The sequence below is a fragment of the Patagioenas fasciata genome, chromosome 9 (genome assembly GCF_037038585.1).
Source record: "Patagioenas fasciata isolate bPatFas1 chromosome 9, bPatFas1.hap1, whole genome shotgun sequence".
Taxonomy (NCBI): Eukaryota; Metazoa; Chordata; class Aves; order Columbiformes; family Columbidae; genus Patagioenas; species Patagioenas fasciata.
This window is the reverse complement of record NC_092528.1, coordinates 19,355,373-19,381,617: the sequence shown is the minus strand read 5'-3', so window position 1 is coordinate 19,381,617 and position 26,245 is coordinate 19,355,373. Positions and strand designations below refer to the sequence as shown.

Sequence of the window (26,245 nt, the reverse complement as noted above, 5' to 3'; positions counted from 1 at the left end):
CTACACTGTACGGCTAGATGAAAAACTCTCACATTTATTCTCATATAACTGAAGAGTTCATATATAAGTCACATTAACTCACCTGACATGATAATCTGTTGCTGGCCTAAGGTCTTTCAGGTTATATTCTAATTCTTCTCCACTGCAGGAAAAAAGGCCCAAACCAACAAATTGGTAAGTTTTGAAAAAGCAGTATCACATTTAGCACAACTAGTGATTTTCCAGTGACTAGGGACTCCCTCATATTATGATGTGAGAGAAGAAGAAAACATCTCAGCACAGGAAAGTAGTAAACAATACACCAACAATCTGTCAACACATTTCATGTTTCTTAAAAACTTAATGAGGCTGTGCATATATAAGAGAAAAGTAGTTATCCCAGTTTATACAGTGAATTGGTTATACAGGTTTATTTCAATGCTGTCCTTACATTTTGTTGATATTTGCATCAAGTTCAATGTGTTTTTCAACCCTTCCAGAGCTGGAAGGAGTAGAATCGATACGTTGCTTTTATACATTCTGTGCATTCACTATTTCAAAATTGAACTTCAGAGGAAAATTTATAGCTTCTTGCACAACCATGACATGTATTTGCTATCTCTTCCACAATCACATTGTGTGGACCAAAGCAAGGAGACATTTAATAAATGCCCTAAGAGCTGGACCCAGATCTCTTTCAGTACCAATAAAAGTAAAAGCACAGACTTTCAGAGATTTTAGGAAAAAGCTAGCATATAATCTATTTATTTCAAATGTAGCCAACATAGTTAGGGCTATTCTTTTTCCTCTGGTTTGTTTGCTGGTAAATGAACACCAGGCTCAGTCATGTATTGCCAGTTCTGTGAAGATTAAGGTACAGGTCAGTGCTTAATAAGTAATAGCCTACTCACGTCAGTGCTTGGCTTATTCACGATTTTATTAAAATATGGGAAACAAGAAATTTCTCAGTTTAGTATAAAGAAATATTTCATAGATAGCTAGACAAACACAGGGAGATATCTCAAAATCAAGAGGACAAAATCAACCAGAAAGCACAAGACTGCTGGGGTGTCAGAAATCCACCATAAAACCTTGTTTTTGTTATATAGTCCAATGCTGTGGATTTTTTTTTCACCCCCTCTGAAATGAGTGCACCTCCTTGCAAAGAAAATATATTAAACATACTGCAGACTTTCTTTTGCCTATAGTAATAACGATTACTGCTGCTCGTGACGGAGCGTACCACATTGGGCTAATGGCTGTACTCTGGCCAGCAGCAGGAGACAGATTACTACTAGCAGCTTTAAAACAGATGCACAACATTTCATAACACGGAGAAAATGTGCAGCCGTCACATCAGCAAGCACAAGAAGTTCTAGAAAGTCTCCTTTCCATTTTAAGAGCTCGGCAGCACACATTAACCTATAGAGATGCTAACACTGGCTCACAAACAGCTAGTGTAAATACCAGGATAAAAAAATCAAAATCAGGCAGCATCTCCCTGGTTAACATGCTCTTTTTATATTACCCAAGACAGTACATGAGATCTGCCTTCCACATACCAGGACGAATACTCTAATTCACAGGACATTATAAGAAAGGAGACAGTTTGGTTTCAAGCGGTAATTCCATAAATGTTCTACCACCTGGACTCTATTTAATGAGATTTGGGAAAGATTAACTATTTCACAACAGCCAAGGTCACATCTCAAATTTTTCTATCCTAGACGTCATTAACGGGGAAAAAGAAAGGCAAACACCATATGTACTTGATCACAGAATGAGCTCAGAGGATCACTGGAAGGAGAGAGAGAGCAATCCCTCAGAATCTTTACTGAACACTGCTGAGAGCCAAGTATTTGGGTTTTTCTGAGGAGCCTGTATCGCTTGCTGATCAGTGTGCTCCATCCTCTGCTCATTTAAGACACTGCGAAGCAGAACAGCCCTCAACTTTTGCTCGTTGGCTCAAAAAAGCAAGCTTTACTGTTCTTAATTCTGCAAGTCCACACAAATTTAGCCCATTAGGAAGGCAGCTATCCTGGCTGGTATACACAAAAAGGCTTCTGACACTTAGCATAAGACAAAAAAGTAACCTTTTCATTGGTAATGGGAGAAATAGCATCTTATGCAGGATCTGCCATATGCCACGGAGGTGGGAGGGGATGGCAATTAGGGACATGGACTCAACCAGCTCCCTGAAGTTCCCCCAGCAAGGGGGGCTGATGGGACAGCAAGGCAGCAATTACAGGGTGTTCAAATGTGCCTTTTTTCTGCGACTGATGGACACGCCAACACACGCTCTGAAAAGCTCAGAGAATTTATTCCTAACAAAAAAAAAACACAATTTGAGAGCAACACAAGTGCAAAAACGATGTTGTTACCTGTAAACTATCTTGTATTTTCCATCCCTTCCTTTATCTGATAAGGCAACCTCGTAGGCACAGGTGTAAGGCAAACCGTTGTTGTGTCTATCTGCATTTAGAAGGCCAGTGGGAGGTGACCAGGAAAGTAAAACTGTTCTTGCTTGAATATTTGTAACCTATAAAAGAAACATCAGTTACTCTGAATGCCAAGGAAAACACTATCCTTTAAGTATTTGCCTTTTCCTTGCGTCTTCACAATCCATCTACTGTAAAAAGGAAATTTCAGAGCTAAAAGTGAAAAGTAAAGGGTTAGAAATGGTCAAGAACAACACAAGAAAAAATACAGATTCATGGCATAAACTAATTTCTAGCAGATGAGGAATTCAGAGAGATGTCACCCTGCAGTGAGCTGACCTGTCATTGTCTGGGCATCCAGCAAATGATGCCTCGCACCATTCTGGAGGTACCTGCTGCCGTGACCTTTACCAGAAGGGAAGTGGAACAAAGACTTTATCCTATAGATTGTTTTGCACACAATTACTTTTCTAAAGCGTTTGTTAGGAAGATTATCCAATAAAACTATGACGGCTTTTTCAGTTGTCCTGTTCCTTCTTGTAATTTGAAAAAGCAATAATTCAACTGCAAATAAACCAAAAAAACCCAAACCCAACAATGAATTCAATCTGCAAGGTTACGCTGACTCAAAAATATAAGGAGACTCACAATAGAAGTCCAACCTGTCAATTAAAAATTACATCACAAATTGCTCACGCTGTGCAGAAAGAGTGCACGTGTGGTCTGCAGCCACCCCTGGGCGCAGCTCTGTAGCAGCTTCAATGGCAGATGGGTGAGGATTGTCTTTTAATAGAACACGAAAAAAATACCTCAAACCCCGGCACCAAAACAACTTTTATCACGCCCACTGGACAACTGTATCAGGTCCACACAACTCCAGACTGACCGAGCTTACAGAACCAGCATCGCCTTCCTCACCGCAGGCAGCGTTCACCAGCTGCACGTACCCACGGGCGGCTTCCCAGAGAAAATGGCCTGTTAGCCAGCGAGGAGCAAGAACATAAACCCCACACCACTATCTCAAAAACAAACAAACAAACAAAAAAGCACCACCACCAAAAAAAAAAAAAAAAAAATCACAAAACCAACTTAAAAAACCCAAAACAACAAAAACAAAAAACCCCACAAAAAACAAACATACACAACAAAAACAAAACATAAACACCAATGGTTTCATTGGTTATCTCGGAAAGACAGCACATTTTTATGCACACCTTCTGAAAAGCCCAAGGAACCCCCAAAGCCTCCATAGTCTCAAGCCCTCTGCAACAAACTCTCCACTTTTCATAATGAACACAACTGTTTCTTAATTGTAGTGAAAATGTAAAGAATATGTTTTAGCTAGCCTTCATGAGGAGGAATCAAAGCACAAGGTTTTACATTTTTTTAATTAATTTCTCCTACACATCAAGTTTCACTGGTTCTGTTATTTTAACACATTTTTCCAACACACAAAGCAAAATGTTGCTATTTTAGAAGGTGTAAGATGAATGATGCAGGTGCTTAGTTGCACATTTCCTACACTTCTATTGCGACACTGGAAACACCTTACCCATAAATGATTTGGTAATAAAATATTAGCAATCAGCTTTTAGTGCTGCTTGTTTACAAATCTGGCTTCTGGATATCTTCAGATAATGGAGAAATTTAACTTCTCAGGTGAAAACACATTGCCTCCAGCTGACGAGCATTGCAACTGTTGTGTGTGATACCCATATATCAAGTAGATTCTTTCTGATCAAGTCATAAATCTGTTCTTAACAGACTGACAAGCAGGTGATACCACGAAACTCCTCATCTCGACTAAAACACCATGCTCGCAAAAGTTAAAGATTTTAATTTATAGCAGCATACTTAAGCCTTGCCAAAAATAAAACCTCTGTTCAACTTAACATGAAAAACAAGTTGTAAGGCAAGAAGTTTTAAGCAGCATTAAGCTGCTTTTTTTTAAAAAAAAAAAAACAAAACAACCATAGAACATGCAAATTCTTGCTCCAGTCACATTTTTCTAATGCCATGATATCAATGTTTGTTTCAAAAATGTGTACCAGTGAATACTGATAGTGGATTAGATAGCTTATAAGAATCCTGAATGATTCAAATACAACAGATAAGTTAATTTTTTGAAATATATATATACAAGTATGTGAATGAAATTGCGAAAAAATATATTTAGAGCTCTAAATCTTTCATTTGAATAATATTTCGATCAGAGAACTGGATAATAAGATCCAAACAGACTTTTTTTTAACATACATTACTCCTATGCCAGCTCAGCCCATCAACACGCACTTGCTTTTATTATGGAAATAGGCTTGCATAATTGTTTTTCATAAATTCAGACAGACTTGGAGTTGGAGGCATGATATCCTGCCAATGTTCTATTGAAATGTTTTTCTCTATGACTACTCACAAGGACACACGTATATATTCTGCATACAGCAAAAACTCTGTGCTTTCATGAACTTTATCTGTGAAAAGTTAGCTCTTTCATAGTTTCCTTAAAATAAGAGAAAGTACATTCTGAACTAACTGCTAGAAACTGTTAGATTATTATTCTGAAGTGTGCAGACATTTCCACACAGAGGATAAAAGTCCAAACCCAGTTGCTAAGCTGCTCCAGTTACACCATTAACTTCTTACTGGTGCAGCACTGAGGGTGGCTGCTGGCTGTGAGGTACACAGTAACTGCTGGGGGAGGTTTAAAAATCAACACCAGAAATCATTAAATACAATTCTTAGCCACACACAGCAAGTACACACAGCAAGCGTAGTAAAGCAAATGAGGGGTCAGTGCCTGTATGATAAAGTCGGAAAAGGCAAATCTACGTGCTCCCTGGGTATAGACAGCGGAACAGCGCTGTGCACGTCAGCACAAGGACTGGGAACGGATTTATTTGTATGGCTGGAGATAAACCTATCTGCTGCTCGCCCACTAACAGGTTCAATATTGTATCACGTTTATCAGCCAAAGGCATATCTTTTCAATAACTGATTTAACAGCCAAAGCCACTGCTTTACCAAGGAACTCCTACCTGGCGCAGGAAGCACTAGCTTTGCTGCAAAAAAGGCTAAGTTAAATAAATGGGGTTATGATAGGCCGAGAATAACAAGCAGGCACTCACAAACCAGCTCAGTAGCTTTAACTCCAACTTTTCTTGCTTACAACGGGGAGAAGGAGCACCTTTCAAGGGATAATGAGCAGCTGAACAGATCTGGACCAGCCCTTTCCACGCTGCAAGGAATATCAGGACAGTGGGTTTAATGTCACCACTGAACTTCTAGACATAAATCCTTAGCTATAAGTAAAGAAAAAACAGTTTATTAATGTCATTCATCCAACCAAAATACAAGCAGCCAGAGCACTTTTTCACAGGCTGGGCAAGTAAATCTTTGTGCTGCTTTCTAGTTACCTCAGCCTGTCTCATCTGTCCCCAAAACTGCAGTGCTCGCTTTGGACAGGACTGGCTCAGCCTGTTAGCTGAGACCTAACAAAAGATTCTCCCACGAGGAGTTTTGTACATCTGGTGAAAAGCACAGTTTATTAGTTTCTGAAAACTTCTCAGTTTACACAGTAAACGCTTGCTTTCTCTGCTATCAAAACTCAGTGGTGTAAATAATTATTTTATAAAAGCCCCTGGGAAAGAATCCCAACTCCTGCAATACTTTAATAAGGTTACAAGACTGATGAATATTGGTCCTTCCCGTCTTTCAGGTAATGAACAATGTTTCTGTACAACTTTCATTATCTTTCAAATTCCGGGTTAGCATTCACAGGCATCGTGTGGTTCGGGGGTTTATTGTATGTGTGAGAACTACACTGCAAGCAACATTCATTTACTCCCCCGAGGGCAACGTTTGAAAGACCTGGGGGTCAAATGAATTCACGGTTATTACCAGGTCGAGATTTCGCTTTTAAACTATGGCTCTAATCCTGCAATTTTAGGCAAAAATCCCAATGATTAAATACGAGTTTCGCTGCAGAGCAAGTCAGCAGGAGCAGGCTGCCTTGTGGAAAGTCAAACTCCTATCTGAGCCTCAACTGCACGGTCCTGCAGCGTTTCCCCACAGTGGGTGATGTCCCCCCAAGCCACCCGGCAGCAGCGATGCTGCCCCCCACCACTTCAGAAACCCAGAATCAAGTTTCCCTTCCCTCACCAAGGCATTTGCTCTAGAGAATGCTTGCTTTGTCTGCGATAACGCAAATTAAAAATACATTTCAGTTTAAATAAAAACATGGGGGTAGGACGAAGTAAAAGGTGTCTTTTATAATGTTTGCTGTCAAAGGAATAAAACTATGATTAAATTTACAGTTTGGTTCCATGTCTCTCAAACAGGTAACACCACCTACTATTGAAAACAGACTTTTTATAAATTCATCATTTTAAAAGCATGTATATTTTGTATTTGGAAATGTGAGAGACTTTGTCACGCAGAACTACCTGGACAAACCTCAAAGACGTCTCCGAGCAATACCACATTTGAGTGTCCTGCAGGAGCTGCTCAATGGGTTGATCCCTTTGGGTGGCTTCAGATGGGGAGGGAGCTGTTCCCTTGGACACATCAAAGCCACCTGCTGCAGACATCGTGTACCTCAGCTTGCCACTGACTTACTGCTCTGTGCTCTTTCATTTTAATTGCATCACTTCTTTCGACACAACCCTTTTTCTATACACCATTTTAGTTTTCACTCATATATGTGTAAGGCTCACCAAGAAATATGCCCCAGCTGACTATTTATGCATAATATGATGTATTTCTATCAGATATAAGAGTGACTATGCACACACATAATCATGCATGACAATTAATGGTTTGGGAGTTTCCTATGAGTTTAGCTACAAGTGTCAAAGTTACAGACAAAATGATAGATAATCCCCAGTATCTTCTCACTAAATGTCAGTGAACTAGCATTTCTCATGTTTTAGATTTCATTTTTTAAAAGATTCCTATTTTTTAAATAATTCAAGGAAAACTGGTAGTCTACTGGTAGTATTTTGCTCCCCTCTGCTTTAAGTGCTCTGGTTACCATAAATCTAATTGTACAGAGCTTTGGACAGGAGCTATTGCTCAAATAGCTCCTCTCCTTACTCTATAAATGTAAGTACGAAATATGTGTTATTTCATGTCAGCTCTCCAGATCTTTGTAAAAGGTATCTAGCAGTGATATTTTACCAGATGAGCAACATTCATATAGCCCTTGACAGAAAAATACTGACTCACTCTGTACAATAAACTAGTCTAATTTTGTGATAATTGCACTTCCTTCCCTTCTGAACTCCCAGAAACATTTCACTCTTCTTCAGCTTAGTATCATCACTTGTCTCTACAGAAAAATAAAGCAACTTTCCTTCTTGTGAACAGAAACTCGGGCTGTAGCCCCCTGGTATTTATCACCTCGACAGGTCTGGTTTAGGTTCTGGGCAGCTTTGAACCTGCTCTTGTGGATGCCATGAGAGTAGGATCCAGTACTTACCGATGGACCAGTTTAAGACAGAACACCTTCTGTATTTATTCAGAATAGAAACATCTAAGAGGACAGATCCTAAAAATAAAACTCAGTCTGTGCTTGTAGCTGCTTCTCCCTGAGCTCCATCACTTCTGCATCTAAGGAACAGCCACCCCTTCATGTTCCCACTGCAGAACTTCTTTATATTGGCCTCTATCAGCTACTATTGAACCCAGTCTTTAGGACGAGCTTTCCAACTTCTTAAAAATTTATTTATTTATTTTTAATTTGCTTACTTCCAGCTGGACAGAGAAAGGCCTGAGCCCCAACAGAGCCAAGGAGGTAAAGGTCCCAAAGCAGAGCTGTCTCCACCTGCCTCAGGACTGCTTCTTCAAGAGCTCGTTTGGACCATTCATTCAGATCCATGATACCCTTCTGGTTTTCATTTGACACACCAAACTAGAAAACCAGCATATTCAAAGGGCTTACCACCAGATTTATTCATAATCTTACCTGACTGTGGTCACACCGAGCCTGGTGATTCAATTTCCATTACAATTCATATGCTTTTATGGCTCAGACAAACTTAGAATATAGCGATTGCCATTGAGTAATAGGATTACCTTAATTTAATAATGATTACAGACATAAATTGCCCATGACAAATAAAATTAAACCCCGGAGAGAATGGGGAAGGAGCAATGTGAATCACCCCAGTGCACTGGGTTCCTCACTGCAGTGTGAATACTTGGAGTTGTCCTCTGGAAATAGGAGACTGGGGCGATTCCTGTAGTGGGAAGATCCCAGAAATACTCATGAGCATAAAAGATGCTTCAAATTTACATCCTGGCAAAATGAGTTTGATAAATACAGCGGCAAACGATTCCATTACAGAAAAAATTCAGAGGTGATTCCCCTGTGAAATCACTAGTATGTTGTGACACAATCTACTTATCACATTTGCTATTTGTGTGTGTGTTGTAATTTGGGATGACATACCTGTGGTTTCTCCATTCCAGAAAGAACATCTTGAACTCTTTTTGTTTCCGAATCAAATTCTGTAAAACAGAGAATGTGGAAATAGGAATAAATTACCAAACTTAAGCAAAAATGTCAGCTATGTCAAAAATTTTTCAAGGAATTGTAAATAGGACAGAGACATTACTTGTACACGAGCATCAGTTGTTTCACTCTTGTGCATTTAAGGTATGCACCTACATGGATTAATATTTAAAAAATTATTAAAAGGAGGGACTGAAACTTGCGGTAACTGCAGATATTTAGAAAGGTGGGATTATTTGCAGAGGTATTGTCCACAAACAATATTATTAATTGGAATTTGCTTTCACAGAGCAAAACCACCCTATTTCCAAACCTCGGCTGTGGAAGAAGTCCAGGTGTTTCTACAGCTCAATTACTGCTGAGCCTAATCCTGGTTTGTCAACCAAACACATCCTTGCCCCATGGGCTGTAGAGCCGGGCTACCTGCCACAGCACCAGGCTCCGGAGAGGACGAGCATCCTTGCCCCATCTGCACTGCACAGGGTGCCTGCTCGAGCCCCAGCATCCACCCAACAGCTGTCTGCCCCTAAATGCTGTTCTCAGGTAATGCTCAAAGCTCCTTTCTCAACCACCTTTTAAAAGCAGAGGTAACAAAGTCATGCCAGGTTAATTAGGATGCCTGACGAGCATCATCCATCCTCCCTCCCTGAGTCTTGCGCCTAGTACAGCAGCTTGTGCAGGGGCTACACACAGCATTACCACAGGGCAAGGTGCGAAATACTTCCCCTACATTAGATGGATTAATTGAGCACAGAAGGGGCTGCAGAGGTGATCATCTGAGCAGCGGAATCTGCCCTTCTCCATCCTCCCCTCCAAAAAGAGTCCTGAGGTGAAACATCAGTTTAAGAGTAATGAGGTGACACAAAGCAACTTTATTCCTTTTGGACCGAAGCACAGAGAGGCCTCACTTTCCACTACAGTACTTTCTAATGGAAAACTAGGAACATGTTTCTTCTTCTGTTTTTTCTTTTTTCTTTTTTCTTAAATGCCAATGTAAAAAGTTTGCTAACCAAAGCAAAAGAATACACCACACCTGAAGCAAAATGAGCAGGACTTCTTTATAAAAAGCATATAAAAGTGGCATAGGTAGCAAAAAAATATTAATAAAGAGAAACTGGTCAGATCAGATCAACAGCTTTCAAAAATTATTCCCCCAAAGCCTGACCTACTTCTCGTAGCCCAAGAATGTGTCTTTATTTTTGTCTGTGACCTGTTTTAAAAAAGCACATTTTTTAAAAAATTCCATGTGCTCAGCTGCCAAAAAAATAGAATTGGCTGAATGCTGATGGCAGAACTCCAGTGTAAATGCCCATCTCTCCCGACAAGAATGCACCTTGGTGTGGAGTGAGAATGACAGAACTGCTCCATGTATTCTTGGATTCCTTTTAGCCTCAGCCACTTGGAAAAGGAGCTGTAATAATTCAAAAGAAGAGGAGGATAGCATGATTGCTTTTTTTCCATAGTAGATAACCCTTAGAGTGTATTATAAAGTACAGAAACTGTCAGCATTTAGCCAGTGTAAGATAATACTGACTTGAAAACTACACATATGGAGTAAAACAGCCAAAGAAAAGGTTGAGATGCTGATCCAAGTGAAAATGTCAAAGTTTGGGGTGTCTCAGAATTCAGGGTTCCCTTCAGCATCAGTACAGAAGTAGGACTGTACCACAAAAGCCTGTATCCAGATCTGGAAACTGAGGAGGTCCTGCAGGCTTATCTCGAAGGGATGCTAATCAGAAGCAGCTTCTGCAGCTACAGAATGTAACAAAAATGCCGCTACTATTTTATTCAAAGTTTATGGTTATTATGTCACCCCTAATTACAACCCCCAGAAGCTAACTGTGAATCATTCTCAACCTTAAATTCCAAACATGTGGACTGAATTTTCTTTCCTCTCTCTGCTTTCTAGCAAGGATGCTATCTGTGTCACACTGAACAGAAGAGGAAAATAAACCCTGAAGAACCCAAAGAAATCTCACTTCCCTCTCCCATGAAAAACGATCGCTTTGCACAGTAACTAATTCCTCTGACCCTTGCAGGTCAGGGCTGGAGGTTCAAATTGCTCCAAGTGCAGGAACTGACTTTAAGACCTCAGGGAGATGGGTATACCCAGCAAATAAATAACTGGGGGGAAAAAAGTACAATAGACTTCCCAATGAAGAGTCCTAATACTGAAATTTTTTTATATTAGCTCCTCATATATGTAGCTTGTTAACAAGGAGAAGGCTCTGAGAACCAGACACTCTGTAGCTTTGAGTTATTAAGGACATGTGGATATTTATTTTGATAACATGGACATTTATGTGATGAAGTGTTTATACGGATAAGCTGGAGGTGGAAGAAAAGTCTTCTTCAAAGATTTAGGGGAGCGGGAGAGACAGGATGGGACACACACAGATCAAAGGTGACAATGTGAGTGCAGAAAAATTAAGAACTGAATTTAAAGTTGATGAATAACACATATATGGATGGAAGCTACATCACATTTTCTAAAGAAAAGGCTGTATTGGATGTTGCGCATGTGCTGACCAACCCTGTGAGGTATCTCCTATGCTGAACCTCCCAAATGTTCGCACATGGGACTGGGCAGGGGCTGGCGATCACCTGCACACACGCACCAACCCCTTCCCGTGTGCAGAGCTGAGGTATCCCCGAGAGACCCTGTGCTGCTGATTTGCCAATGCCATGGATCGTTTTATAAGAACAACAGCAAAGAAAGAAATGTCTACAGCAAGAAGCATCCTTCCAGTACAAGCTTTGGAATCAGTGTACCGTGTGGAAAGGGCAGTGTGTGCCTTAGAACCCTGCACTGAATTAAAAACAAAAAAAACCCCACTGTGAATAGTAGGTAATGCCCTGTGAAAACAGAGTGAATGCAAAATGAAAGGTAGAAAGCAATAAATATCATCAGAGAACAGGTGAGGTTGGAAGCGGACCTCAGGAGAGGTCATTGAGTCCTACCTGTCTGAAATATATGAAAACAAAAAAAAAAGGCAACACAAAACTGCCCCAGGGAAAAACTTGTTAATAAGACTGAAGCCAACCTTTTCCAGAAAAAGAAAGTAGCTTCCAGAATTTTCACCTTCTTATAATATTTCAAATGCTTAAATTCCCATTCAAAAGCCATAAAAGTTCTCAGGCTTCTATGGATGGTTGATCTCTTTTCAATAATAAACATAATTATTCACAGTCCCCTGAGCTAGATGAAGTAAAAGAGAACGAGAGCTGTTGTGAATCACTCCCTCAGTAGGAAGTTGGTTTTTATCTGCCAACCTCTCTCATAACACATTAAGCAACAAGCTCACCATCTTTCTCCCAAGCCAACAAAGAGTAGAAATCTTTCTGAAATAGAGAATTATAGAGAGGAAAAGAAACACAAGTATCTTATATGTGTTATGCTGACAATACAGATTTGGTAAAAAGCCTTTTTTTCCTAGCTTACTATTATAGTTACTCATCAGCCACTGAGGAATTTTCTACTAGATTAGCTCACTGGAACATTTAGGGATGAGAATGATGAGTGTCTCCCAGACATCACAGATGCAGTGGTGGAAAAGTGGGGAAGAACAGGAGAAGCCTTGATGTAAAACAGGAGACTAAAATTCAGAAAAATCGCCTACAGTTGCTCGGGAAAGGCGGTGGGTGGCTGAGTGTGATTCACTGCCTTAGCACTAATTGTCCTTGAACAACAGACAGCTGATTTGCTTTTAAATCTTTGTCCCTTCCTGTCTCTTCCTCAGCCAATTGAGCACTGAGTATCTGAGACAAGAACACAAATGCCTTTATGTCACCTCCGACATTAACACTGGGGCTTGCAGAGAAAGGAGCAGACACGTGCTGCTTTCCTCCTCTGCCATTGGGAACAGAAGTTCCATCACACCAAGGAAAAACCCAACTAACACTTCAGGTCATTGTCCTGTTATAACTTTTCCTCTCAACATCTGTTCCCCACATCTGCCAGGGCAAAACTCTTCCTCCTAGGAGGAAGCTGGGGGTGGGGATGATTTCCTTGTGAATACTCAGTGGGGTCCTTGGAGGGACAGTATAAAAATCCTGTTATCCTGTAGATCTCAGTGTCTAAGAGACATTATAGCTGCCCCAAAGCTACAGCATTAGGTTCTCATTCCCAGGCTGTAGGTTATTTGGATCCAATGTTTCAGGCCAACCTTTTGCAGCAGACAAGCCAATTGTTAAGAGCTGGACCACGTCTCTGTTTGTATTTTGGTCATCTCTCCTTTTTCAGAGTTTCAGGTCATAACCAAAACCCTACAGATACAACCAAGAGTAAATGCCCCTAAAAATTAAACACTTTCCCAGCAGCTGTTTGGTGCTAAAAAGGTTTCAATGTTAAGCCTTGCTGAACTAAAGCCTTTTATTACATGCTTCTGTTAGCCTGTGTCTATGCTCCTTTCTGCACGTAGAGTACAAATATAATTTTCAGACCTTTCCAATCACACTTTTGAACACCAAGCACAGCTTTAAAAAACAGGAAAAAATACTTGTCATTTCAAGGTAAGTTTGAAGTTTCCATGAGTAGTTTTCATGTTTGCATGAACAGCAGCTGTGTATGTAAATGGTCTGAAATAGCTAAAAGCTCTAAACTAATTAAGATTTTCCCATTGCAAATACACATTTTAGGTTTGTTCTGCATTCTTTCCTTCGCAGAGAGGAAAAAGTCCAGCTCAAGACTTAGCTTCTGGCCACAGAAAGTATTTACTGTTTCAACCGCCTTTCCATTCCAAGGGAATGACATCAGCACTAGCACTTTGCAAACTTTTGGTCTAATTCTCAAGCAGAGCTCCATGCTCACAGATATGCCAGTCATAACATGACATGCTTTCTCAGAATTTGTTCCAGATTTACTGGGGCTGTGACCGGCTTTAATGCTAGGAAAGATCTTTTATCAGTCACGTACGGCACAACCTACAAGCTGCAAGAAAATGAACTCTTCAAAGCACAGCCCAGCTCCTTTGTGAACTGCCTGCCAGCGTCAAAGTTCCGTACACAAAGAACTCACAGAGACTTTTTCATTTCAGAGAATTGTAGATACATACATTAAAAAACTCCTTGTACACAAACAGAACTAAAACTGCAGATGCCACACAGCAGCTGAGTCACAGAAACCGGGATGGGAGGGGAGGCAAAACGGTCATCGAGTCCATCCTCCTACACTGCAATGCAATCACCTGAACCATTCCTCGGAGACATCTGCCTAGCCCATTTTTAAAAAAATAAATAAAAATTAAATTAATAACCTCTTGCTCCGTGGTGGTGGCAATCTCAAAACTTCCTCGGCTAGGCAATCTACCACAGTACCTAACCCTCCTCATCACTGGGAAACCCCTTTTCTCAGCTACACCTGCTGCACCTTCAGCTTATTACTTCTTTCCTGCACACCAGGCGAGTCCATCACCACTGTCATCATTGCAACCTTTCACATTTCTTTTTCTCCTTAAACAAAGCAAGCTCATTTCTTCCTTACCTGTATTTACCAGATCACAGATCCCACTTACTGCTGCCTTCTGGAATGTTTCTGAAGCTGGTCTCCATTCTTCTGAAGATGCGGTAGCAGCCCTGGCCCTAGCAGCACCAACTGAGGAGCGACATATCCCTTTACAGAGCTCACTTAAAGGTTACTTCTCTTTGTCTATAGAGTAACTTGAACCTTGGCTTTTGTAGTCTGCTATACCTCCCAGAACTACTGTGCAGAACTACCATATAATAGTGTTTTTTTTAAAAAAAAAAGTAGGATTGAGAAGGAATGGCTGAAATGCAGTACTTTTACTCTTGTCTTGATCAAACTTTTTCTGTCAAGGCCATTTGAGCTTTCCTCCTGTTTTCTCCCCCTTCTCTCCCCCTTGACCCATCAAGCACTCTCAACCCTGTCAGAGCCTGATATGGACTATAATTTAATAAGCATCAATCCTTATTCCATTCTTCAAGTCCTTAATGAAAATATTGAATAAAATCAGACCTAGGACAGATTGCTGTCTAATCCAGTTTGATGCATTTTTCCAGTATGTCAGGGAGGTAGCCCAATGCAGGGCAGGGTCATGGATGGGCAACGTGCTGGCCAACTTCTGTATCACAGTATCACAGTATGTTTGGGATTGGAAGGGACCTCAAAAGATCATCCAGTCCAATCCCCCTGCTGGAGCAGGAACGCCTAGGTGAGGTCACACAGGAATGTGTCCAGGCGGGCTTTGAATGTCTCCAGGGAAGGAGACTCCACAACCTCCCTGGGCAGCCTGTTCCAGTGCTCTGTTACCCTCACTGAGAAGAAGTTCTTTCTCAAATTTAAGTGGAACCTCTTGCGTTCCAGCTTGATCCCATTGCCCCTTGTCCTATCATTGTTTGCCACTGAGAAGAGCCTGACTCCATCCTCGTGGCACTCACCCTTTATATATTTATAAACATTAATAAGGTCACCCCTGTAATACTGAGAAGAACAAATCCAGTGTCATACTGAACACATGGCGCTTTATACAACTCCTCTCAGCACCACTTTCACAAGGGGCAAAATAGGGAGCCCTTTTAAAATAAAAAACTTGTGAAAGAAATATTTCTATTCAAAACAGCCAATCACAACACGCCGAAATATAATACACCAAGGAAGATTATTAATTAAGCCTATAAATACCAGGATGAGATTTCTAAATATTACATATTTCAAATTTCTGCTAATTACTTGAAAGCTAATGAAAACACTAGCGATAAAATGTGACTGCAGCTCCCATGTCCAAGGTAGAGAGACTGACATTACCCAACTTCGAAAAAAAAATCCAATCATTGAAACGTGTTTTCATTCTCTAAAAATTGCTGTGCAAGAGCATCTCACGTTTTCCACCTTCCCACTGTTGCATTATTAGGCCTTCTGCTAAAACGCCTTATGTGATGTCCATGAGCTTACCTTGCAGTATCTGACCTTAAAAACCAAATCACATGTAGGTAGGAGAAAACAAAAAACCAAACCAAAACAAACAAATAAACACTCTCTCTGAAAAACAGAAGGCAAAGAAAACAAAAAACCTGTATAAACACCAGAAACTTACATTTTCAGATCTCAGATAAGAAAAAAAGTAAATTTCAGCCCATCCTGACTCACCGGGACATAAAGCAAAGGATAACTGAAGTGTTTGCCTCAACACCACTCTAATTTAGGCACAAATTCAATCATGTGTTGCAGAGACTTCCTGGCCATAGTCAATATCTATTAACCTGCTAGTTTTACCTTGCTTCCCTCAGTATTCTACTGCCAATGGGGTAGGATACTCCAAAATACCTGGAATGCAAATTCACATCATATGGTTTGCCTCTGTTCTTCAAGCTGTCCTTCTTTCACACAGATAAGCACTCAATGTTTTCACATCAAGCAGTTGCAGAAGCACTCAGATGTATGTAATAGAAGTCCCTTCTGCTAAAACATGTTTTAAAAACATATATGTAACTACATTCAATCCTCCCTGTCCTCTATTATTATTTTGATGTATATTTTTTGCTGGGATGGAGCAAGGAAAATAAGATCAGTAGTAACCTACAGGGAAAGAAAATGCTGGATGCAAGGGACAAATGGAGTTTAAGTGACATATCGGGTTTGTTTTTCTCTGCTCCTTTGCTGCTACTGCTGGAAGACAGCAATAACAACTTCTACTTTATTGGCTAAAGATCTGAGCGAATTCCTACTGTGAACACGCAGTTGGTCCATTAGAAGGCAGAAAAGGGCTTTCTTAGTAAAATACAGCAACCCCCCATCTCTATCACATATATTTTACATCTTAAGAAAGCGCTTTGTACATCTCACAAAAAAGATAACAGAGGCAACACACTGCATATGGCTGCAGCTGGCTGGTTTTGAAGGAACACCAAATTAAACAATGACATAACCCACAGAAACAGAGAAGGCCCAAGATGAGTCTGCTGGAACAACAAACTGCTTACACACTGGACCTCTTCTCGAAGTGCTCTTACTCATACTTTTAACTTGCTTTAGCTTATTTCCTGTGTCTTTTTTTTTTTTTTTTTAAATTTTCAGGTGCTTCCCTTTTGCTATTAAACAGCAGCCAGCACGCTACGTGGGAACAAGGAGACAGCAAAAAGCTTCGCAGATAAATGAGGGCTGACTGACCAGCAGGCTGCCACAGGCAGTGGCCACCGCTCCGTCTCTGTGTCAAGTCTACTTCTAAAAAAGGCACAGCTAATACATACAGGAGTAGCTAATCCAGAATAACTATTTAAAATTCTGTTGATTTTCATTAGCACGATTTCAAAGCGCTCTTCTAAGTTGGCAAAACTCCTGTTGGAGCAGGCAGGTGAGCATCCCCGTGTGAGAGACGGGTGGAGATACGCTACATGGTAATGCCTCTTCATGCTCAGATGTGTGACATCTATTAAAAATATTTAAATATTGCGGCTAAAAACTTTGAGTCTCTCAAGCCTGATGTGAAGTGCAACCCGTGTCACCCCAGAGACAGAGGATGTTCAGCCTTTGGCCCAGGAGGGACACACAGCACTGCTCCATGGGCTCCACACCGAATTTGCACCAGAAAGAGCCACTCAATGCCACTAGTCAGATATTACAGACAGGCTTTGAAAATAAGTTTTCCTTCTCTAGTCTTGTCCCTTCTAGATGAGCATTAGATACCACTAACCTGTAAGCCCACTGCAGTTCACCAATGCAATGTTATGAGACCAAAGTGAATAGTTAAAGACACACCATCAAATCTTTCCAATTAAGGAATTCTTTCAATCATTGTCCCCTTCTGTTCCTTGCTTAAGGAGCAGGAAGGTGCCTAATGACCACTGAGAAAACTGTTATAATGTAAGTGAAATGACTTGTGTGTGTTTGTTTTGAACAAGCATTACCTCAGCAGGTCCTCCAGCAGCAGAGGTGGAAAGCACATTCCCCACCAAACACAAACTTTGTCAAGTCTCCAGTGTCACCAGTCTAGGGTTTTAAATCCTGTGACTGCTGCCCCACACCAATCAGGAAATATTTATTTTGGTCTGAAATACTATCTCCAATGCACAGGGAGACAATGGCACCAGTATTGAACACACAATAAAACTTACATTTTCTTGACCTTCAAAAATACTACCATACAAAAAAATTGCCAGTAAAAGCCTTTGATAATCTGCCCATTAAACACAATAATAGCATTTTTCCTGATCAAACATAAAACTAGCAAAATAACCTGCAAAACTGCATATTTGCACAGGAAAACAATCAAACAGCACAGCCGAAACAGACTGCAATAGGAGCTCCAAACATGGTTGGGATTAAAGGGTGCTCCTCAGCCAAAATTAACAACCTCCTTGGCAAGGAACCTTGTAAAGCCACAGAGTTTGCTACGACAATATGCAGGCAGCAGAGCACTTCCCAATGCAAAGGCATAAGGCTGCCCATTATAGTATAAGCAACTTTAAGAAAATACCTGGTTTTGCCCTCAGCCTCGCTTGAATCAAACAAGAAATGTCTTCTCCAGATCTGACCAAGGGTAATGAAAAATGCTCTGGGATGCTACGTTTTAGCAATAACTATTTCACTCTCAAGAAAAGTCAGAGCGAGCTGTTCATCCTTTACAAGGTGGTAAGCAGGGAAAACTTCCTCTAAAAGAGGGTGAGCACAGAAAATGTGTCAACTTTTCACTGTTCCTGATTTTGTCTGTACATTTACATTGAAGCAGAAATTCTATTTCTAGGCACTACCTATACGATCTGCATGTTTGTGAAAGAGGCTAGACTCTACAGGAAAAGTCCGCTTCTAAGAAAAACGTCACTCCAAATTATAATGCTTGGAATACAAAGATTCTTCACTGGGATTTTTCACTAACAACCTAGTCAATGGCTGCAGAGTCACAATATTTTTTGAATGAACTCCAGCCTAGCTTTTCTGTTACCAATGTAAATTATTGACTTATTTTTCCAGATGAAAACTATGAGATAATCAGATTGCAATGAGTGGTGGGGGAGATTGCAGTAATCCAGGAAAAGGAAGAATGTTTTTTCCTTTCCACTCAGACCAGGTGCTACAGCTTTGACATGGGGAAGACAGAAAGAGCTTCCACTCCCCTCGCTAAATCAACCCAAACACCTATAGACTGACAGAAGAACAGAATGAAATTATCTTCCTCATGACTGATGACATTCAATCTACTCAACCAATCCCAGCCTAAATTGTTTTGCAGTCAATTCTGAATGATGAACTACAACAGTACAAGCTAGAATTATATTAAACAGAGTATTTAATAAAGATCAAGCACTAACTTCCTACAACACAAACATAAGAAAAAGCTGATGGGATGTCACTGGTGGCCCCCATGCCTGTGACGTGAAGAGTGAACTCAAGAGTGTCTACAAAAACCTGATTAACTACTAGTGAGCTGGAAGAACTGTCTGTGCATTTAGCAGTCCTGTATGGGACAAGGGCAATATATAATCCTGGATATTTGCACAACCAGATTTGCCACTAACAATCTTTCCAAATATTTAAAATATTTCACAGAAATATGCACCTGATTACAGCTTGTTGGGAAGGCATCAACAAAGCTACAGGAATCTCAACTTGATCTGGATTTCATTGCTGAGATGAAATTCAGGCAAAAGTCACATGAATCACGGTAAATCAAACCAGCTGCTTCTAAGCACAGCTCCTTACAGAAAAAAACAAACAAACAAAACACCGATCTCAAGCTTCAAGACAATATATTTTTATAATAAACCCCAGATAAAACTGAAGTAGTTCCTTCATTTTAGAACTGTCTATCCCTTCTGTTGCAATACTCAAAGCATCACCTACATTTCTAAAAATAGAGCTTCCCCCATAAAATAAATGATGGGTCACAAAAACTTTTGAAATCAAATTCCACCCTTCCTCAGAAAAGGAAAACTAACTGGTGGGTTTTGCAGCACAGCCTAAGAGAGTTGGGTAAATAGATCCCATTAACTTCGTCAGGACATGAAATTTAATTTCACTGCCTTTGCAAATCCAGATGAATATACAGACAGACATTATTCAGAACATCTGGGTATACAAATAAGGATTGCTCATTAAATTATTAGATTTAAAGGTGTTTTATTTTTTACAGCCCAGAGGGAAGAAATGTGCTACCTTTTCTCTATAAATACCCTCTCCCTTCTGGCTCAATGTCCCAGATACTTCCAAATAAGGGAAACACGGTTCCCTTCCTTTGTCGGTGGTCCTCGTTATCTCCTCCTAACTGGTGAGAATACACTGTTTATCTTGCACTGAAGCTCTGAGACCTTTGTGGAGCTCTTCTCCCCAGCACAGGGATTTAACCACTGAGCAGGATGAAAATGTACTTGATACTTTTTTTTTTTCCTGCTGGTTGGATATCTATAAATCACATAAACTCTCAGAAAAAATCTCAGATTTCAGTCCTTTGGATTTGACTGTCAGTTGCAGCAGAAGCTGCGGATTCTTGAGATAATACAAAGATCCTCTGGGGGAAGAGGTTGTGCCTTACGTCATTCAGCACCAACTTCACGATAAATCACAGAACAGATATCTTATCCAGCTTCCCCCACCAAGGAGATCCTGCTGGCAACACAAGACAAGGCAGGGATGAAAGCAGATGAGAAGAACAGGAAAGTCTACAAGGGTTGATCAGGACTGTGAGAAACAGCCTTGGGGAAAAACTCCAGCCACCAAGGACTTCTAAGTCACCAATAATGTCCAAGGAGAACCTTGGACACAGATTTCCCCAGTTTTCACTAGATACACCCTGCACTTCCCTAAGCAGACTTGCAGCTGTGTTTCTAGCAGGCTAGCACACTTACGAAGATTAGGGAGCTTCAGCTGAGGTTTATTTTGTCTGAGCTTCTGTGTTGAGACTGTAAGTGTCACCAGGATCATAGTCACCCGTTCTGCCCCATTTGTGCCTCAGAGCCATGGATGCCCAGGAGACCAACTCCTCATAACCACGCTGGATCACACGGATCCACAGCTACCCTGATGGTCTGTTTGCATTCCAGCTACAAAAAGTCTGAATGAAACCACATTTTTTGTTCACCTTTAAAAGCAGCTGAGATTGAAGATGGGAGAATACTGTGCAACTAAATTAAGAGACAATGCTCCCATTTAGTCGACGAGGAGAATCTCTTATCAACAACTTCTGGTGCCTAAGTTATGAAGCCGGTTCTTTGGTCTTTCAAGATAAGTGGATAAAAATAGTGTGAATATCTCCTCTTTCCCAGCCCCCCCAGTTGGCAGGACCCTGTGCTAACCAAGCACGAAATATCCTTCTGCCAGAATACAGCAATGTGGTGTGAAAGCAGGTAGGACCGGCACGGCTCTCAGGCTTCTCGTAAACTTTGGTTTTGTCCCGCGGATGCAGCGGGAAAATACCTCCATGCTCCCAACATTTCACATGCTGACGGACTTTCATAGGCTTGTAAACTCCTGGAAATTATTTTTGCATGCAGTGCAAAAGAAAGAAAGAAAAAAAAACAACTCTAGGAAAAGAGTTGGTCACAATGCACCAGAAGGAACTACTTAAAGCAAAATGCTGCTGGGTTTGGAGCTCGGCAAAGCAAGGGCTCAGGGAGGGAGGATGTACTTGCTTTCCAGAATCACTGGTATACTTGTGATATTTAGCTTTTACCTTTCTCCATCAAAGCCCCATGATGCAAGTTTCAAGACGGTGGAGAAAAGAGAGATTTGTTTCTCTCCCTCAACACAGTGACTTTCTCAGTGATGCTGGATATCCGCCTCGGCAATTATTTTTGCTGAATAAATTAATTGTAAATAAGGCATGGCTTGGATAAATTCTTGCATGCATACAGACTGACATGAACTTGGCAATGTACTGTACTTGAACTCTGCAAAATGTCAATATGTTTCTAATATACTCATCAGTCTATACAGAGCTCACTTAAGTGGCTACTTATTTGACTATTAAGTAAAACATTGTTTAGTAAATATTCTGTGTGGCCCAGCTAATGGAATTGACTCTGGCACACAAAGGTATTTTCTCAGCAACTTAACACCAGAAATATCTGAAATTCGTAACCACTTTGTTTTCTGCCTGGACCAACAATTTCACAGCCCATTATTTTAGGGAATATACAAAACATAAAGTATGTTTAAGAAGTAGGCATATTTCCCAATAGAAACAAACAAACCCACAAACTCAGTCATGATGGGAGAGATAAAGTAGAGGCAGGAGAATATCACAGTGGAAATTCCCTCGTGTCACAAATTAACTGTGGTTTCTCAAGTTCAGACTAGTATCCTAATTAATGCATCCTATTTCCTTTCACTTATTAAAACTAAGATAAACAGCATACACACAACACACAGTATATATTTCTAATTTGATGCAAGTCTAAACAACTCAGCCAAGTAGTATTATTTGCTGAAACCATTAAGAAAATGCAGTAGGAACACTAATGCTATTCTGATTTCCTAAGCGATGCTGATCTATACTGACAAGATTGAACACATCTCTGTTTTCAGTAAATATTGTTTCACATTCCATTACTTGGTATAAGATTAAAATTCGCTTATCCTGACAGATGTATTTTAGTAACAAGGAAAAAAACCACTCTGACGACTAATAAAATCACTGTGTTGGTTTTGACAGGTTGTCTTCAGAACACAATTCTGTTAAGTCTCCTCATATTATAGAAGCAAATACACTTAGGGAAACCAGAGATGCCGCACTTATGTGGGGGTATTTTGTATGTCAGCAGAAGAATCACTTAAGACAGATTTTTGTCTGCAGAACATTTCTACATTGTTATAAAAAGGGTCTTTATTAGTATGTACCTGGCTGAAAGAACATAAATGTCACATATACTGCCATACTGTCGCTCAGCCCGTGCGCTTACACAGACCAAAGGTGACAAAACTACTCTTTTAACTTTTGAATCTATAGGATATATAGGCACAGATACATACACAGCCCAATTAGCTTGAAAAACAGATTCAGGACCAAATAGGAAAGAATTGACAGGATCTAGAATGAGTAAGCAGAGGAACTTCGCCTGGTTCCTGTCTGCATTGAATCACAGCTCCCTCAATTTCCCTTTAATTCACAGGTTCTGGATTAAAAAAAGCTTGATTAAAAAAGAAAACAAAAGATGCAAAAAAACCCCAACAAACAAACCAACCAACCAACAAAAAAAACCCACAACCAAAAAAACCCACAAACCACAAAAATAGAAAAAAAATCCACTTTTCCTAAACATATTTAAATATTAAAAAGTAGAGGAGAGCAGGATAGGGTTGTATCAAGCAAGAATCAGCTCTGCTCATTCCATATGTTGTCACCCACTCTGTATCCCCACACGGCTCAGAGATCCTTGCTGGTACCAGCCCAGGTTGGCCACACCAGTCAGCTTCATTTCACCTCGGAACTTCTGATTTGCTGAGTTCAATGCTTTTAAAGACGTTTTCAAATTAAAACCACCATAGTTCGAACGTTCTCTCACGAAGCCCGTTTTCCACATGTTCCTGACACATTCACCTCAAAGAAACAAGCACACAGAGTGAGCCCAATCTGCTGAGACATGTCCGTCAGGATGTAGGCAGGAGTATGAGCATCTGAGGCAATGGTTTTCACCTTTGGGAATACTTGAAAGCCGCGGCAACACACAAAATCAGATTCACAAAACCTCAGTGACAGGAAAGCAACATCTTTGAGTTTTTATGCTGGTTGTACATACATGACAATGGTAGTACAAAAGTTTATGATCTATCTATAGCCTGCAGCAACTCTTTGAACTATTAAATAATTCAAATATTTTTTTTCTCCCTTCTCCATCCACACACAAGAGACCAACTGCTCAGAGTAATAAAGTGGACACCAAGTCAGCACTTGAGCGCTGCTTTGGGCAGCTGAAAAGAAAGTCAGCTTCTCAAAATCACCACAAAACATATTCTTTATGGAGCACTCACATAAAGGTGCACGTGAGTTCTCTGGAGCTGCCTCCCTGCCCAGGCTGGGTTGTTTATTCTGGCACCCAGCTCCCAGCACCCACCCAGCTCCTGGACAGGATGCACAAAACAATCCATCTCCCGCTTTCTACTTTTACCCATTTGACATTTAGTTTTGGTTATCTTAATCCTCACCGAAGTTTGAAGAACTTGAAAAGAGAAAAAAAAAACAACACAAAACTATCTGATTTGAAGGGGAAAAAAAGAGAGACGTTTTATCAGCAATTAGGCAGAAGCATTTTAAGAATGCTCAAAACTGCTTGAGTTCCCGTAGTACTTGCAGCCACACACAAAACTTCTCAAACTACCAGATCATTACATGACCATGAAGGGAACCACTGAGTGCATGAGAAGGAAGTGACTCAGACTGAAATCCATAAAGGACAGCATGAATGGGACAGGATTTCCGCTTACAGCTCTTTTTACATAGCAAGGCGTCTCCATTAAAAAAAAAAAAAAAAAAAAAAAGAAAATACCCACAACCCAACCTTGATCCCTCCTCTCCCATTCAGGTTTTAAAACAGCCCTGCAGAAAACCTACAGTTTATATTTTAAATCAGAATCCCTACAACATACCTCCAAGTCATCTTCCTGACCAAGACAGTGTCCATCCTACCACAACAAGTGCTCAGAATAGCTGCTAACTCTTCAGACAATTATAAGCCTTATAAGATATCACATAAGTTTCTTTCCCCCCCCCAAAATGGCGTATTTCCAGCCTAAACGAGAAATCTTTATTTACAAGTGCACCTCCCATCATAAAGACACAATGTTGGCAACAGAAAAGGCCAGAGGAATTTTATTTATATCCCCAATCCTTAATCTCCCTACTAAAAAGGGCTCCTGACGCCATGCAAGAGGGCCAGCCTGGGACAAGGGCACATAGTAGAAACACCAATGTATTTTGAATGTACCATCATGCTGTACAGAGCACAGAGTGGCATAGGGGAGCACATGCTGAATCCACAATTGTAGAGGTGACTGAACCAAAAGTACTCCAGAGTCATAACCTGATTTTAGGACCACTGATGATGCTCCTACCCCATTTCTTCTAAAAGTGCTGAATCAGCTTTTTGGAAAACACCTGGTTCTTTTAATATTGGAAAGCAGCAGTGAATTATTGACACATGGCAGAGTTTTCCTTGCCTTCCCTTAGTTCAGTGTCATGGGCATAATACATGCAATGAGTGATTATTTGATGGAAAAGTACATTGTTAACTTCAATATCTCAGGTCTCGTGATTTATGTTATACATTTTCTTGGAAAAAAGCAGAGTTTTCCTTGCATTGTATGCTATAATCTGTAATAACCTCAGTGCAGCTGCAGCAGAGGTCGCTTGGAGGTGCTCAGCAAGGAGCAACAAACCCCTCAAAGAAATTACTACTGAGAAACAAGTAGCGGGACAAGCATTTACTTAAACACAGAAGTAGCAAATGCAAGAACAGAGATGCCTGTTGTCCTCCTCCCCGTCACAAATGCCACCATGCAGATGCACAGCGTTTTCTGCAGCAACCGGGGTTTTGGGTGTGCAAGTGTCTGCTCCAGCTGTGTACGGGGCTCCTCCAGCCCCATCAGCTGCAGTTCTCCTTCACATCACTCTGAGTTTCACTCTAAATTCATACATTCCTACTTGCCCCTTAAGAGTTTTTTGGCTAAGTGGTTTTCTAAATAAAGACTTTTATTCTCTACATATTTTATATATATATACACACACATTATAGACTTTCCAGACTATTCTGCAACTTCGGAAGCAGCAACACAGAGCCATCAAATTTTTAACTATTAGCAGGCTTGAATCAATACACATCCAGAAAATGTCTAAGTTTAAACAGCTTTGCTACTTACCGCTTCCGATACAATCTTTTTCTTGGCTATTCTAAGCACTCTGTCATTTTAGCAGCATGAATCAAAATTATCAACTGTTCCCAGATTGCTTTTAACTCTCACCCCAGTTACCTGCATGGCCATGTTAGTCAGGTACCAATCCATAAATCCCCAAATAATGAAAGAACAAACAGAGAAGGTAAATATAAAGCAGCAGATATGATTAGAAGCTTATAAATATCAAGTGGAAACTTATTGTAGGGCATTGCTTGGTGGAAGCCATTACAAAACCTTCATGACAACCTTTCTGCAGAAATTGGTGTATGGGCATACGTGCGGGACTGTAACAATAGACTTTGATGTGAAAAAGCTCACGTATGAGTCCACAGTATTTTTTTTTTCTTTTAATATGAAAAAATATCTCCTATTCCTCCTTTGGCCATGACCTTTGCTGTAAAGCAGCCTGACAGCGACTTCAGAGCTGCCACCCCTGGGTGTAGATGCAGAATCTAATTTTAAAACACCAGTGAGTTGGAT

The 26,245-nt window shown here is 40.5% G+C and overlaps 1 protein-coding gene across 1 annotated transcript in view; it reads right to left on the bottom strand.

The window, feature by feature from the left end:
- FNDC3B (fibronectin type III domain containing 3B) overlaps positions 1-26,245 on the bottom strand; it is a 195,641-nt gene that overhangs the window by 61,285 nt on the left and 108,111 nt on the right. Inside the window, exons 7-9 of the mRNA XM_065844490.2 lie at positions 8,866-8,924; positions 2,361-2,518; positions 83-142 (exon numbers count right to left, since the gene is read on the bottom strand). Of these exons, the coding sequence (XP_065700562.1) occupies positions 83-142; positions 2,361-2,518; positions 8,866-8,924 (277 nt within the window). The remainder of the gene's footprint in view (positions 1-82; positions 143-2,360; positions 2,519-8,865; positions 8,925-26,245) is intronic.